At 64.3% G+C, this 16,579-nt stretch overlaps 1 protein-coding gene across 1 annotated transcript; it reads right to left on the reverse strand.

Moving 5' to 3' along the window:
• Nucleotides 1–42: 42 nt before the first annotated feature.
• Nucleotides 43–16,516, reverse strand: Lmnb2 (lamin B2). Its single transcript, XM_047531313.1, has 12 exons — nucleotides 16,199–16,516; nucleotides 9,534–9,670; nucleotides 7,450–7,606; nucleotides 7,245–7,370; nucleotides 4,427–4,597; nucleotides 4,222–4,347; nucleotides 3,802–4,022; nucleotides 3,437–3,716; nucleotides 3,252–3,359; nucleotides 2,788–2,907; nucleotides 2,552–2,662; nucleotides 43–2,092 (listed from the first exon to the last, which is right to left on the reverse strand). The coding sequence occupies exons 1-12, from the start codon at nucleotides 16,478–16,480 to the stop codon at nucleotides 2,051–2,053; spliced, it is 1,881 nt and encodes a 626-aa protein (XP_047387269.1). The 5' UTR covers nucleotides 16,481–16,516; the 3' UTR covers nucleotides 43–2,050.
• Between the last annotated feature and the right edge of the window lie 63 nt (nucleotides 16,517–16,579).

The following is a 16,579-nucleotide window of genomic DNA, read 5'->3' on the forward strand; positions in this document are numbered from 1 at the left end:
CAATGGCGAGCTCTGCGCCGCGGGGTGCACCCGCTCCGGCGCTAGGACCCACTGGGAGGCGGTGGTTAAACTGTGTTTATTGGCGCGTTGTACAAAAGTTTCCAGTCATAAAACGTACGTTACAAATCACTGGAGGGGAAGAAACAAAAACCACACACTTGGCATGCATCTCAACCGGCGAGCAGCTCCGACGTCCGCGCGGCCCGGCGTCCAGCGCAGAGACGGGGGCGGCACGGGCGCGCGGGCCTTGCCCCGCTAAGCGGCACGAAGCTGAGCTGTCTGGGAACAAGCGCACGTTCTTTCCCAGCCTAGTGCTCGGTTCCCGACGACCTCCCTTGTCGGCCGGCCACCCAGGGCACACCTGGGGTGGCCAACTAGCAGCCCCTCCGCACCAGGTCTGTCGGGTGCGCGAGTGGGCCCTGAGCCTGGTCTGCAGGGCGTTGGGCCAGCCTCGGGCCCACACTCTGGGGTGCAGCTGGCACCAGCAGGGCTCCCCACCGTCCAGGGAGCTCTGGCATTGAGGCTAGCGGCTGGGGCTCACATCATGGCAGGCCGCAGGCGCGCCGACACAGCAGCATAGCCTGCCTGACCTTCCGCGAGGAACTGCGTGGTAAGTGGTCACCACATGGGAAGCGGGGGACTCCTGAAAACAGGGCAGCTAGCGGGCTCTGGAGCAAAGGTAGCGGCGGTGGCGGCAGCAGCACTGTGTGTCCACTGGTGCTTTCCCTGCCTGGGGCTGTTCCTGAGAGTGACCCAGAACCAGTGACCAGAACAGCACCACACTTGCCCAGACTGCAGGGCAGGGCCCCACTGGGGAAGGACTGTGTTGTGCCTGAGCCCTGCTTTCTGGGGACAGGGAGTGTCCATGGCTCAGCGTCAGTCTCAGCCTCTAGCTGCCCTTTCTGAGGGAGGTCTGCCACGTGGGGCTGGGTGCTCATTGAGCAGCTCCCGGTCCCCATGCCATCCCTTGGAGGATGAGCTGCTTGTCCTGGGGCCCGGGCTCGATCCCCTGGAGTGGGTTCCTGGTGACCTGCGCACTGACAAATGTAAAAAAATAAATATCCATTAAAAAAATAGCTTCTGTGTATCTCTGCGGGAGCAGAAAGCCGGCTGCAGAAAGGGCTGCGGGGCAGGCGGAGGCCAGCACGAAGACAGGGGCCCGTTTCCATTTGCTGACTGAGGGGCATCTCACCAGCCACGGCCGCAGCTCCAGCATGGACGTGTGCATGTGTACACAGGAGGTGAAAGGCAGCCAATACCACCACACCCAGACCCCTCCCCAAAGTCCCTCCTCTGCGAGGGTCAGGAATCAGTTATCATGCAGTCAGTTGTTCTGAAAGTCATGGCCTTTGCTCCTGAGGTCAGCAGTGTCCCCTTGTCCCCTACTGTGCACTGTGTTGACAAATCTTAGGGAGTGTCCTCCTTTCCTGCTCTGATAGCCCTCCAGGGTCAGGGTGGGAACTGGAAAGCTTTAGGACTGAGGCCCAGGAGGCCCACCCTCAGGACAGACCCAGCCCTGCAGCCCTGGCTACAGCAGTTCACCCTGGAACCTGGTCAGCCCCTCTGCTTCAATCCACTTGGTGCATGACCAGTTGGTTTCTGGGCGTCTGAAGTGGAGCCACCAAATCCTGATGGGACAGTACCCTCCCCCAACTCACCAGGTCAGAACCTGGACTCTGAGTTTGGTTTTTAAAAAGCACTAAAGAAGCCCTACAGCTACAGAACCCCTACACGTTTCATATTCCGTCCACCGTGAGCCCCCAGAGGCCGTTCTGTCCCTTCCCAGGCGAGGTCTACCACTGAAGCAGAGGCAGGGATGCGACCCTGCACAGCACCCAGGCCCAGCCGCTAGGCCTTCAGGCTTCTGGTGGTGGGAGGCGGCCAGGTGGGAGTGGCGAGGGTGAGGGTCGCAGCCACTGACCCGCCCTGTGCTGGCAGTTTGCTTAAAAATCAGCTAGAAACAGATGAAGGACTAACAAAAGCCGATGATAGAAAAATAGTCTTCAGTGGCTCTGGGTAAAGAACAAGGTGTAGACATGGAGTGCTGGGGTCACATCAGGCAGCAGCCCCTCGAGGTGGTCCGCGGGTCCCCCTGGGAGGAAGGAAGCAGGACGGCAGTTGTGAGGCCGAGCCCGGGTGGCAGGCCTGGCTGGGCAGGGCACAGGAGGGGCTTAGGGCCCAGCTGGGTCACCACAGGAGGCTGGGCTCCCCAGTTCCCTTCTAGAATCCTCCATTCCTCCAATCCCTGTGAGCTACACACATCCATGTCCAAAATCAGAGGTACCTCACTGCGACCCGGCACCACCCTTCTGCAAGCAGCTGGCATCTGAGCCGGGAAAGCCGGACACCCCACATCTCAGGGACCCTCCAGCCAGCTGCGCTGATGTCACAGAATCCCCACAAGAGCAAGGGGGTGGGCAAGAACACTGTCCCCGTCCTGCCTGTGTGGCCACAGACCAGGGGCAGTGTGAGGGTGGGCCCCACCGCCCAGCAGGCACGTGTGTGTACCCGGGCACTCTGCCCAGGGAGCAGGTGGGCACAGGGTCACTACCTGTTGATGGAAAAGATCCTCCTCCCCAAACTCGGCTTCCTCCTCCTCTTCCTCCCCATTCTCGTTCTCCCGCACAGCGGAGGACTGCTTCACGGCTCTCGCGGCCACTTCCTGCACCAGATGAGCCACTGCTAGGCTGCAGCCTCACTGTGCGGCCCTGCCCAGGTTCCACCCCAGGACTGCGCAGTGAGGGCAGGTGCGGGTGCGGCCACGCCCTACTGGAGCCTCACACCCACCTCTCCATCGGCGTTGACCAGCACGGTGCGGAAGCTCTCGCCTGCGCCCCAGCTGTTCTGGCTCTTCCACACGAGTGTTGAGGGGGGGCTGTGGGCCACCCCTGCACCAGCTGCCCACACCTGTCAACCCAAGAACGTCCACTACTCAGTCACCTCTGGCTCTGGGGTGTGGGCAGCACCTGGCCCCCTACCCTGCAGCCTTCAGTACCCTGGCATTGCAGCCTGACTTGGCCTTGTCCCCCAGGATGCAGGGACTCAGACTCACAGGAGCAGGGCACTCGAGCTGAGCACTCTGAGGTCCCTCGTGGCCGTGACTGACACCTCTCCCCAACGCCCACCAGCCCAAATAGCCGTGACTCAGACCCCTGGCACAGCCACTCCATGACATGGTGCTGGACCCCTGCAGCACCCCAGCTGAAGCTGCCCTGCCAGCCTCCCGCCTGCCCCTCTGGGATGCCACCTACCGTGACCATCTGGCCAGCCCGCAGGACGTACTTGGGTGTAAACTTATAGGCGATCTCGTCACCCTCGAGGACCTGCCTCTTGATCCTCCAGTTCCCCAGGGACTGATCCTGGAAGGGGTGCACGCCCACGTGAGCCGCAGCCCACCAGGACCGCAGCAGGCGCGCTGCCCTGCCCAGCCGCTCACCTTGTCCGAGTTGTTCTTCAGTCTCACGAACCTGCCCTCCAGGTCGATCTCCTCAATGGTGATGCTGCCGGTGGCCGAGGCCTGCTGGGCCAGGTGCAAGCTGCTGCTGCTGCTGCCCGAGCCAATGCCACTCGATCCGCTGCCCGGGGGCTCCTCCACCTCCAGCCGCCGGCGCTTGCTTCGGCCTGGACGCCCAGCTGCGGACAAGCTGCTGCTGCTGCTACTTGAGGTGGCCCGCGAAATGGTCACCCGTGAGGACGGGCTGGGAGACAGCTTCAGCCTAAGGGTACAGTGGGGGAGGTGTGACTGCTGGCCCAGAAAAGCCAGGACCAGTAGCTGCTGGCTGCCCAGCACCTGCCGCCCACCTCTCCTCCTCGCCCTCCAGGAGCTTGCGGTAGGCGCTGATCTCCATGTCCAGGGTCAGCTTGACGTCCAGCAGCTCCTGGTACTCAGCCAGCTGCTGCTGCATCACATCCCGCATCTCCGTCATCTCCTGCTCCTTAGCGTCCAGCATCTTCCGGAACTTGTCCCGCTCCCCAGTCATGGCTTCCTCTAGCTCTCGGATGCGGTCCTCAGCAGCACTGGCCTGGGGAGGGGCAGGTGGCCAGGTCAGTGCAGCCTGTGCCATCAGGAGATGATCACCCCTCGAGAGGCCTCTTCTGGGGCTACCCTTGGTGGGACAGCAGGACGAAAGGCCCCACGGCATGGGCGGGGACAGAGGCTGGGCTGCAGAACAGGCTCAGGAGCATGCAGGAGCGATGCCCTGCCCACGAGGCGGGCCTCACCTGCTTCTGAAGGCCGGAGAGCTGGTAGCTGAGGGACTCGACCCGCATGCGGGCCTCCTTCAGCTCCTCGCGGGCAGCGCTGGCCGCCTTGTCATTCTGGTCGGAGCTCAGCTTGGCGTGGTCCAGCTAGGGTAGAGGGGGCGGTGAGGGGCGTGGCGCGGCGTGGGCGGGGCCGGGCGTGGGCGGGGCACGGCGGGCGCGGCACCTTGGCCTGGTAGGTGTGCTCCAGCTCCAGCCGGTACAGCCGCACTTGCTCGTCGTGCTGGCTGCGCAGCTCCTCCAGGGCCTGTGCCATCCGCAGGTCGTACTCCTGCTGCCGGCCGCTGTCCACCTCCACCAGGCGCCGCTCATGCCGCCGACGCGTCTCCCGCACCTCCTGTGTGGGGACAGAGCCTCTGACCCTGCTGCCGGGTGGCTGTGAGGGCGCCACAGAGACCCCAGGAGGATGGCAGGGGACAGACCCCCTCGTCCCACAACCTTGTCCCACTCCCCAGGCACAAGGCCTGCGTGAGTGCTTAGAAATGCCCTACCGTGCAGCGGACCTCAAGCCCAGGGTCAGCCAAGGAAGCAGAACCTGGCTGGGGGTGCAGTGCACGATGGAGCGACCCGTCCCCTACCCAAACCTCGGCATCCCCAGCCTCCCCGGGGCTGCCTGTTCACAAATGTTCACAGCTGCGGGCCCTGGAACCACGGGAGAATGCACACGGCCCAAATGTGCGTGGGTGGATAAAGGAACAGGCCCCTGGCTGCTGGAAGCCCTGCAGCTCCCTGACCACCAGCAGGAGCCAGGTGACACGGCTGCAGCCTGGATGGGCCTAAGGACCTCGTACTGAGTGCCAGACACCAGTGACAGGAATCATCCAGGGCAGCAGTCAGACGGGGGTGGCCTCCCGGTGCAGGGCTGGGAGGGGCGCTGCTCACAGGCCGGGCTTCCCCTTGGGGTGATGGAGTGCTCCTGAATTGGTGGGGATGACCTAAACTCTACAATCTGAGGACACTCAACTCCGCCCTTTCTGTGGCACAGGGTCACTTCTCAACAAAAGCTGCTCTTTACAGGAACCCACTGCTGGGTAGTGGCCTCGCCTGTCATACCAGTGCCTCAGGAGGGGCGGGCAGGGGCTTGCGGGGTCGAGGTCGTCTTGAGCAACGCTGGGAGACCCATCTCAGGTGGAATCAAGCAGGCCGGGAACAGCCCAGTGGTCAAGCCTCCATCCCCAGGAGCCCGCTGCCCCCCAACACCCGCAGAGAGAAAGGAACGAGGCCCGGGGCCTTGACGGAGGCCGAGGGGCCTGAGGACGAAGGCAGGCCCAGCCAGCTGTGGCAGCAGGAGAGTGGCCCCGAGGGACCTGGACGGCCTACCCTGCGCCCTGTCCCGGCGGCCTGGGCAGTGCACCCACCTTCCCCACGGCCGGTGCTGGCCCCCTGCCCCTCAGGGGCCTCTTGCAGGAGCCCTTCCTGGGCGCCCTAGCGGCTCCCTTCAGGGCTGTCTTCCCGGGTCTCCTCCGTGGTCTCCTGGTGGGTCCCCTGAGGGCCCTCTCGGTGGGTCCCCTCACAGGTGGCCGCACAGACCCCCAAACAAGTGTCTCCAAGGATGTCCTCACAGGTCTCCCCTCAGACCTCCGCGAGGGTCTCTTGGCAGGTCCCCACACTGGTTCCTCCAAGGGGACCTTCCTAAGTCCCCCCAGGAATCTTTTTACTGCTTCCCTCATGGGTCTCTTCTGGGGTTTCATCACAGGCTCGGGCCCCCCCATGGCTTTCTTCTGGGGTCTCCTCGCGGGCTTGGGTCCCCCCACGGCTTTCTTCTGGGGTCTCCTCGCGGGCTCAGGCCCCCCTAACGCTTTCTTCTGGGGTCTCCTCGCGGGCTCGGGCCCCCCCACGGCTTTCTTCTGGGGTCTCCTCGCGGGCTCGGGCCCCCCCACGGCTTTCTTCTGGGGTCTCCTCGCGGGCTCGGGCCCCCCCACGGCTTTCTTTTGGGGTCTCCTCGTGGGCTCAGGTTCCTTTGGGGATTCCCGCGTGGGGTCCCTCGCAGGCTCAGGTTCCTTCGGGGATTCCCGCGTGGGGTCCCTCGCGGGCTCAGGTTCCTTCCGGGGTTCCCGCGTGGGGTCCCTCACGGGCTCAGGTTCCTTCGGGGGTTCCCGCGTGGGGTCCCTCACGGGCTCAGGTTCCTTCGGGGGTTCCCGTGTGGGGTCCCTCGTGGGCTCTGGCTCCTTCGGGGGTTCCCGAGTGGGGACCCTCGCGGGCTCTGGTTCCCTCATGGATTCCATCACAGGTCTCCTCACAGGCTGAGGGTCCCTCCTGAATTCCCCCATGGATCCTCTTATAAGCTCAGGTCCCCTCACAGGCACCCTGAAGGATCCCTGCAGGGACTGGGGACCTCCCTCAGGCTCCCTCGTGGACGTCCCTAGGAGTCCAGGCTCCCTCAAGGCTCTGGTCACAGGTCCCCTCACAGGACTGCCCAACCCGCAGGCGCGCATGGCGACTGGTGCCCGAGCTGGGCCTGGCCGGAGCCGGGCGCGATCCCGCAACTGCATAGGCATCCCTTCCACTTGCAGGTCTTCCCGCAGTGGCCACTTGGTGGACCGGCCCAGCCTGGCCCGAGGATTCCGCCGGGCTGTGACCACACAGTGGGCTGTGGTGGGCGGGGCCTGCAGAACCCCGGGGGGAGGACCTGGGAGTCTGGCTGACCTGCCTGGGGGCCGTCGTGGCCCCCGACTGTCATGAGAAGCCACAGCCCAGATGTTGGCAGCGGGAGGCTGGGAGGGGAGAGGAGACGCTAGGGCGGGCTGAGTGGTGGCCCGGAGCCTGCGCTGAGCTTACGTGGACACAGGCCGTGGGGGTCGGTACGTGCCGGCAGGTGAGAGCTGGACCCAGTGACAAAGCGCCATCACAAGAGACCAGAGGGCACAGGCCGCGTGAAGACGGAGGCAGACTGGAGGCAGGGCCCAGGGCGGGTGGCACTGTGCCCGACTCACCTCCTCGAATGGAGGCAGGGCCCAGGGCAGGGGGCACTGTGCCCGACTCACCTCCTCGAACACGCTCCTCTGGAAGTCCAGCTCCTCCTGCAGGCTCTGGCAGCGGTTCTCCAGGTCCACGCGCATCAGCGTCTCTTTCTCCAGCTGCTTTTTGGCCACTGCGTGACCATCCTCCGCCTGGGAGACAGGGGACCCGCTGAGGACGCTGCCCGCCGCACCCTGGGCTGGGCACCTGTGCTCAGGAGCTGCGGCCTACCTTGGCCAGCTGGGCCCGGAGCTCCGCCACCTCGCCCTCCAGGCTGCGCTTGTCGCTCAGGGCTGTGGCCAGCTCCACCTCACTCCGGTGGAACAGGGACTCCAGGTCCTTCACGCGGCCCTGGGCCACTGTGAGCTCGCCTTCCCTCTTCTTGGCACTGCAGGTCAAGAGGGCAAGTGAGCCAGGCAGGCTGCGGGGCAGTCTGCCATCAGGAGTCCCTGGGCTGAAGGGGCCCAGGAGGCCAGGCAGTTGCAGGGGACTCTGGCCCTGGTCCATCCCGCCCCACAGGGACACGCCACGCCTCTCAGGGCCAGCGGCAGGTAGGCTGTTCAGAGCTGCCCATGCCACTGGAGACAGGGGCGCCCGCGTCCTTTCCCGAGCGCTGCGCAGGGCTGGACACAGCTCCTGAGTCACAGGGACAGCACCGCTGGCTGCTGTCTACCAGTACCAACGCCACACAGCAAACGCCAGGGCCCTAAGAGAGCTACCGAGAGCCCCACTCGGGCTGCTGACCACTGTGAGCTTCATTGGGACTTTCAGGAGCTGAATGTTTACCCTCCTCCCCCAAAGAATTGTGCCCCTTCAAACAAGGGTGGAGATGCCAAGGATGGTCCCCTTGGCACTGTGAACACGGGGCTGGGTTGTCCTTGGGATGCGGCTGGGCACAGAGCAGCATCCCTGACCTCTGCCCACTTCATGCCAGGAACTCCTCAGCCGTGGCGTGGCCCATGTCCCTGGGGACAGGACTGCCCTGGGCCGGGGTGAGCCCAGGGGGTGCTGGTGAGCCTGCGGGCGGTGCGTCCAGGCCTGCACTCCTAGGCGAGGGCTGCGCACCCCGAGTTCCTGCAGTGGACTTCGGGGCTCTGGAGAAACTGTGACTGAGCACAGGTCTGTGGGAGGAGCTGTCCCACACCAGCCGTGCGCCTGGGATGTCACCCTGCCCTCCTGGGCCCTCTGTGCTCAAGGGCGGAGGCGACAGGAAGGAGAGCCGGGGAGGCCGAGGCGGCGGGGGACGCAGAGATGGCTGCGGTCACTCCCGGAGAAGAGGATGGACAAAGCGGTCAGGGTGGCAGGAGCAGAATCGGGCCTGGGAGTCGGGGTCAGCAGAGGGCCCAGCACCAAGAGCAGGGTCCCGCCCACTGGCAGAGCCCCCGCCTGGGAGCAGCCCAAGGTGCCGAGAGCGCCCCGGGCCGCGGGGAGTCTGGCTCTGGGTTGGGCGCTCCGTGAGGCTCCCGTCTGTCACCACGCGTCTTAGGCCATTTGTCAGAAGAAAACACCAGACCAAACCTGTCAGGAAGGCGACCCAGTTTGAGGAGAGTGACAGGCAAGGCAGACCTCGCGGTCACCCGAGGAAGCTGAGTACCAGGAACCTCCAGAGCACGGCCTACTGGACGATGGTTTGTTCTGCAAGCAGTCTGGCTACCATCCAGCCTGGATACAGCACGGGTTCCCAAGCCACCAGCCGCCTGTCCCCAAGCCAGATGGCTTAGGTACCATCAGCTCTGGGGACACCCAGATCAGCAACACCCCATCAGGATGGTCCTAGGACCCTCCCACCAGCGGGGGTGGCAGGTGCCCACAGGTGCCTCCGAAGCTGAGCCAGGCCTGGGCACAGTGAGGGCGCAGAAGAGCAGCTCTGGGGAGCAGTGGCCAGGAGACGCCCCTTCTGCTCCTGCGCAGACCACAGGGACCTGCGGACGGTGACGCAGAAGGATGCAGAAGGTGACGCTGCAGCAGAGCCCAGGGAGCCCAACTCCAGACTGAGCTGAGAACCAAGGGAGCCCAGCCCCTGTCCAGCTGCCTGCCACCCTGGAGCCGCGGGTGAGCCTCCCCACTGAAAGCCCAAGGCTGAGCTCTTGTCAGCAGGGCCTGCAGGAGGGACAGGGATGGGAAGGTACGAGGGCGAGGCCCTCACGACTCCTCCCAGTGTCCTCTGCTGTGAAGGTGTGCACACCTGCGCACCTGTGTGAACGCCAGGAGAGACCAGGTCGCAGCAGCCTCCACTCCAGCTCCAGCCACCCAGTCGCCCACTGGTGTCCAGGCCACGCAGCAGCCCCAGCCCACCAGGGAGCCGCACCCCCTACCTCTTGCTGACTTCTTCCAACTCGGCACTTAGCTTGCCCATCTCAATCTGCAGGCGCGCACGCTCCCGGGCTGTTTCGTCCAGGGCCCTGCGGGCATCGGCCAGCTCCGATTCATACAGCGTCTTAATGCCGCTCACCTGGGGAGACAGCCCAAGCTGAAGGCTGACGGTGCCCAGGGCGCCCAGACTCCACGGCCAGCACACGGCAGGACAGCGAGGCCACGGTGCTGCCCCGTCGCCCTGCTCTCAGAGGGGCAGACAGCGCGCTGGCAGGGGCACCACAAGTGGCAGACTCTGCAGCAAGATGGCCCAGCTGGCTCCCAGGACCCCCGCCCCGCCCTTCTGGAATGACCCATCTCCCCCACACTGCAGCTCAGGGGACAGGCAGCACACTGGTGCCGGAGCCCAGGGGCCCTCGCCTAGGCCCTGGGGCACTACCTGCCTAGAGGAACCTGACCCACAGGAGAGGGGGCCTCGGCAGACCTCCTGGGAGAGCCAGACTAGCCGCATCTGGACGCTGGAGTCCCTGGGCAGCTGTCAGGGCCATGTCACATATATTCCTCACATTCTCAGCTTCCAAATTCCAAAAACTGGTGGAACATGTGACCAAGGGTCTCCCCCTGGGTACTGTGGACAAGGACCCAGGTCATCCCTTGGGGTGACGTCCTGGGCACTGCAGGATGTATGCGGTGCCCCTGGTCTCCACCCACTCCATGCCAGCAGCTCCCCAAGCCTGGGCCTGGGTCCCACTGCCCAGTTCAGGACCACTGGTCTAATACCACCCCTTCCTCCAGGATACCTGGTACCTGCAGGCCTGTGCCCCTCCTCAAAGGGGGGTTTGGCCCCTTACGGTTTGGATGTGGGGTGTCCCCCAAAAGCTCATGTGTGAGACAGCACAAGAAGGTTTAGAGGAGAAAGGATGGGTCGCGAGTGCCTCCTGGACAGCGCCCTACTCCCCGCTGGGTTAACTGGCGGCTGAGCAGAGGCGTGGCTGAGGAGCTGGTCCTGGGGCCCCTTGGGGTACATATTCTGTATCTGGAGGGTGGAGTCTCTCTGCTTCCCCATCATCACGACACGAGCAGCTTCCCTCTGTGACACTTCTGCCATGACGTTCAGCCCAGCTCCAGCCCCGAGGAATGGCACTTGCGTCTAGGGACTGAGACCTCTGAAATCTCATGCCCGAGAATAAATTTTTCCTCCTCTACAACTGTGCTGGTCAGGCCTTTCAGTCACGGCAGCAAAACAGCTGACTAAAACTGGCCTCGTCTGGAGGCCACTGGACCCCCCACAGGCTGTGCTGGTGTCCTCAGGCTGGGCTCCTGGCTAGTACAAGCCCTGCCCTCAACCACGCCCGGGGATCAGAGACTCCAACACGGGAGGAGCCACCAGCAGGCCGGGGAGGGGCAGAGTTCCTCCAGGACCGCCTGAGCCAGCCACCAGGGACAGAAGGTTCAAACCCCAGCTGGTGACTGGAGCCAGGCTGCCCACGTCCATCCCTAGCAAGGGGCCTTTGGAGTCACAGGGATGCACACAGCCCTCTGAGAGCAGCCACCTCAGTCCTATCAACCTGCTGTGGCCACAGCCACCACACGCCTGGCCTTCCCACACGGGGCTTTTCCCTGTCCCGACCCTGCGTGCCAGCTGGAAGCAGGACGGGACATCTGCTGGCCTTCGTGCCCTCCCCACCTCCTGCACACGCAAAGTTATGTGCCTGATGTGTTTAAAAGTACGTGGGGCCAAACCACAGAAGACACACTTCACACCCCTGGGACATCAGTCTCAGACTGACAGCCACAGGTGTGGGCGAGGGCCAGAGACACTGGAGTCAGGCGGGGACATGAGACAGTGCGGCCACTGTGGAAGGCTGCTGGCAGCGCCTCCCAGGGAGCCCCCCCAGCACCCCCTCCTAGGCGTGCCTGACAAGGGAGAGTCCCCGCCAGGAGGCCGGCACAGGCGGGCTTGGCAGCACTCACCATCACCAAAGCCCAAAGCCCACGAGTCAGATGGGCAGATGACACCCAGCATGGCCCATCCCCCTAGAGCACCCCTTGGCCACAGGCAGGGGCGAGGTGACACAGCTGCAGCGTGGATGGACCTGAGGACCTCGCACTCAGTGAAAGCCAGACACACGAGGCCACAGTGTGTGACCCAGTGACAGGAGAAACGGGACGTGGACTTGTGGGTGCAGAGCTGGGAGAGTTGGGCTTTCCTCAGGGCCAGGAGCGTGCTCTAGAACTGGGCAGTGGAAGCTGGGCACAGTGGCACATGCCTGCAATCCTGGCAGCTCAGGAGGCTGAGGCAGGAGGATTGTGAGTTCAAGGTCAGCTTCAGCAACTTAGCAAGGTCCTAAGCAACTCAGCAAGACCGTCTCTAAATAAAATATAAAAAAGGGCTGAGGATGTGGCTCAGCAGTTAAGTGCCCCTGGGTTCAATCCCTGGTACCAAAAAAAAAAAAAAAAAAAGGCAACAGGCGCAGGCACTGGAGAGCGCTGCCCGGCCCTGGTGCACTAGACCAGCACCATCCTGGGCAGAGCGCGGGGCGGGTCCAGCAGACTGTGCTGGTTTCAGCCCACAGGAGAGGCTTGTCAGGGGCCCACATGCGACAGTGGGCTGTGCTGCTGGGAATGGGGTCACAGTCCCAGCTGCTTGGACTGGGGGGACTCTGAAGGGTCAAGCCACAACACCCCAGGCATACCCAGAGTGGGAGCGGGAATGGCGGCCAGGGGACTGTCCCAGCAGCGGCTCCCAGAGGCAGGAAAAAGCCTCCTCCTGGCACCACTGGGTCTGCGGGGACACGGTGTGGGGTGATGGAGCAAGCCCCGGGCCCTGGCCACCTTCTCCCAGCTCTGTCCAGGTGGCCATCCGGGGTCACACCCTCAGCTCCTGACCGGGGAGCTAACTAGCAGAATACACTCCGTGTTCACAAGAAGTGCCGCCCCTCCCCAAATACAGCTGGCCTGCGCACACACACGTCACCAGCCCAGGGGCGAGTGTGACAGGCACCCAGAGGAGGTGCTAGGGTCAGGTCCCCAATGTCCCCCAGGCCCACGTGCTGAAGGCCTGGTCCCCAGGGACCTGCCCTGGCCTAAGGCTGGTGGCAGCTGCAGGCGTGCTGCCTGGCGCCCCCAGAGTGCAAGCCCCCTTCAGAAGCCACGCAGGCGCCTCGTTACAGGGGTGGAGAGCACACAGCTGTCACCAACGGGACCTCGCAGCCATACTGCGTGCTGGAATGTGCCAGCTGCAGGCCACCTCACCACTCCGAGGATGCGGAGGACACCAGTTCTCAGCAAGACAAGCTCAGCGCTGGGCACCTAGGGACCTGTGAGCCGACACCAGCAACCCCCACGCTGGTTTGCACGTTGGTATTTTATCCATCGTGAGTTTTTCAAATTTTGGTTACTTTTAAAAACACTCTATCAAAATGTTAAAATGTTATTCACCTCACCCAACCGTGAGAAAGGACCAGAGCACACGCCCCGACTGCCCAACTCCAGGCTGTCGCCGCACCTGAGCCGAGTCTGGGAAAGGGTCAGAGGAGTCCAAAGAAACGTGACGCCCAGGGTCCTGTGAGGTCCTGGACGGGGCCTCAGGGCGTGGGGAGAGCGGCAGAGGTGCTCACAAGTCCCGCTGCCTTGCTGAGGCAGCCCTGCACCCGCCACTGCTCTGACAGCAGGGCATGGTCTGTGACCAGGCCAGCCACAGGAGACCCGCGTCTTGCCGGCACACGGCCCGGTCCTGCCCTGCTGGCTTGCACGTCACCCGCGGCGCCCTTCGCCCTCAGCCACAGTTGAGTGGAGGGGACGGGCCTTTTCCAGAGCCATGAGGATAGGGACAGCCTCACAAAGACCCTTTCAGCCAGGAACAGGTGTGCTCCTGGCAGGCCACTCCCCTTGCACTGGGCACCAGGATGCCAGTCATTTGTGGTGTCTGCCATGGGATCCTGCCCAGTTTGAGGAGTCCCGGCAAATCTGGGAGCAACTGTGGCCCAAAGGTGGGGTGCAGACAACCAGGGTGGTCTTTCCCTGGGTGGCAGATATAGGGTGGTGTCACTCAGTTGGAGAGTCACTGGAGACTCACCCCTCAGCAGGGGACAGCAGGGCACCCGGCAGGCAGGAAGAAAGCCCAGGCCAAGCTCCTCCCAGCTCCTGCAGCACCTGCCCCCCCACATCCGGGAACCCCACTCCTGCTGCACAGGCATGGGTTCCCCCTGCCCTTCTCCAGCAAACTCTGATCTGGAGCCTGCAGGGACACACGCATGTGGCCATCCACAGCAACACTGGCCACTCTGCCCCAAACAGCGCCAACCAAGGCCATGTGGGACAGGTCCAGAAGCCACACAAAGCACAGCACTGGTTTCACCTAAGAGCTGGTGCCAGGCCTGCGGGACAGGAGGGCTCAGGTCACCTCACACCACCCGCCTCCTGCAGGGTCTCAGTCTGGTACTGTGCCAGTGCAGGCCCCGTGCGGAGCAGCCCTGCCCTCCAGCTGTGCCAGCCACTGGACCCCAGAGGGGAAGCACAGCACTCTGCGTGGCACCTGGTCCTCCTTGGCGGCCCTCCCCCGCCATTCAGGGTCGCTCCCTCTGGACCCCACAGGACTACCCCCAGCAGCAGTCCATGACATTCTGCAGACTGGGCTAGGGACAAGGACAGGGGCAGGGGTGACACTTCAGACCCTCAGGCACTCCGGGGCAGCAGGTCACCCACCACACAGCTTCCCTGGCTCTTACTTACAGGGCTGCGAAATAAACCCAGAGCCACCACCTGGACACAGACAGGTAGCCAGTCCTGTGGGGCCAGTGCTGGCACTTCCTGCATGCTTGCCAGGTCTAGCACCCCCAGAGGATCACAGGACTACAGAACAGCTGGGACGCTGCGTGCCAAGTCCATCTGTCAGGCGGGAAGCGTGCTCCTGTCCTGAGGATGATGTGTGCCCAGGCAGGTGGCCATGCTAAGTTGGGACAACTCTGCCCCCATTGGAAAGATGGCAAAACCAAGGCTCAAAGAGGCCGAGTGGCCTATCTAAGGCCACGCCTATTAAAAAGCAGGTGCCAGCACGGGATCCCCAGCACCTGGGGAGGCTGAGACAGGAGGACCGCCTGCTCCAGGACACTCTGAGGAACTGAGGGAGACCCCTTCTCAGAAATAGGTGGGGGCTGGGTTGTGGCTCAGTAGGGGAGCACTTGCCTGGCACGTGGGTGGCACTGGGTTCGATCCTCAGCACCACACAAAAATTAAAAAAGAAAGACAGCAAGCGAGCTGGGGATGCAGCTCAGCAGCTGGTGGTGAGGCCCTGGGTTCCGTCCCCAGCACAGGGGACCCAGACCTGCAGCCCAAGGGTGGCACCAAAACACCTCTACCTCCCTCCACCAACGAGCTTTCTGTTTTTTGAACACCCCTTGTCCCCAGCTCCATCCAATAGCAACAAATGAATACATGCTTCTGGTCACTGTCCTTTACTCCATTACTTTTATTTTGTAAAACATCTGTTCTGTTGTAGCCCCACCAACCACCACCAGAGGAGAGGTGCCTCCCAGGATACCCGCCATGCCCTGACCCAAGTCCTGCAGATGTCCCCACCTCACCCACTCTCCAGAGGGAAGGGAAGGCCCCTGGTAAGTCCAGGGTTCAGCAGTCGATCTGCAAATGAGACCTGGGACTCCGAGACACACGCCTGGGAGCAGGAGCCAAGGGGCGGGTGCTGTTCCTGCCGCTTAATGAGCAGACCTTGGACTGAGCATGGCTAGTGGGAGGGAGAAGAGCTTCCAGGGGATCAGCTGGGGACAGCATCCCCACCCAGGGCTCTGGAGAGACAGCCCTCACGACCCCCAGGGCAGGGCTTCCCTGGTCCAAAGCCTTCCTCTGGGCTGGAAGGAGACCTACTGCGTACAAGGCCAGTGCTGTCCTCCAGGCCCAGCTCATGGCCACCCAGATTCCACATGGGACCCAGGCATCAGAACCCATTCCCAGATCCCCACCCAACGGCAGGCCCAACCCCACTCCAGCCTCCACCCCCCAGCTCCAACCCCAGGACCCCTCCAAAACTCCTTGAGCTCTAAGACCACTAGTGGACTCCTGTCTTCAGGTCCGTGGGGTCGGGGGCAGAACTGACCCTCGGAGACCAGACTCCCCGTGTCCCCCCCAGGAAAGTGGGGTACCCAGGTTCACCCTCCACACCCACCCCTTAGGCTCAGTTATGCGTGGGGTCTATGCTGGCTCATACCCCCTCGGGCGGGGGTCCCCCGAGTCTCCTCAGGACCCTGAGGAGTAAAATACAAGGCTTGCCCCAAGTCCCCAGGACGCCCTCCTGCGGGGGTGGCCCGGTCTGCATCCCTCGCGTCTGCACCTGTTGCTCAGGGTGCTCGGAGCTCCTCTCCCTCCGCGGGCAGCCCGCTCCTCCCTCCTGTGCCTCAGGGACCCCTTAAAACTCCCGGGGCCCGAGAGCCCCGCACCGCGCGGCGCCCCGGGGCGGGCCCGGGCAGGGGAGCGGGGTCTGCCGGGCCGCGCCCTCCCGCGCGCTCCCGGAGGTGCCCGCCCGGGTCCCCGCCTCCGCCGCCCGCGGGCCCCGCACCGTCCACGGGGGCGGGGCCGCCGCGCCCACGACCCCGGCCGCGCGCCGCAGCTCGGCGGCCCCTGGCGGGCGGCTCCGGGCGCGGGAGCCGCGTACCTCGCGCGTGGTCACCTCCTCCTTCTCGGAGATCTTGAGCAGCAGCCGGTCGTTCTCCAGCTCCAGCGCGCGGACGCGGTCGATGTAGTGCGCCAGGCGGTCGTTGAGCTCCCGCAGCTCCTCCTTCTCCTGCAGCCGCGACAGGCGCGTGGGCGACAGCGGCGTGGCGGGCCCGCCCGCGCGACCGGGTAGCGGCGAGGCCATGGCTGCGGCGGCGGCGGCGGCGGCAGCGGCTCGCGGCCTGCGCGGCTCCCGACGGCGGCCCGGGCTCGGCGCGCTCATTCAATCCGCGCCGCGCAAGATGGCGCCGCCGCCGCCCGCCGCCGCGCGGTGCACGCCGGGACTTGTGGTCCGCCCGCCGCCGCGCGCGGCACTCCGGGA

Source organism: Sciurus carolinensis, chromosome 17 (genome assembly GCF_902686445.1).
Source record: "Sciurus carolinensis chromosome 17, mSciCar1.2, whole genome shotgun sequence".
NCBI classification, from domain to species: Eukaryota; Metazoa; Chordata; class Mammalia; order Rodentia; family Sciuridae; genus Sciurus; species Sciurus carolinensis.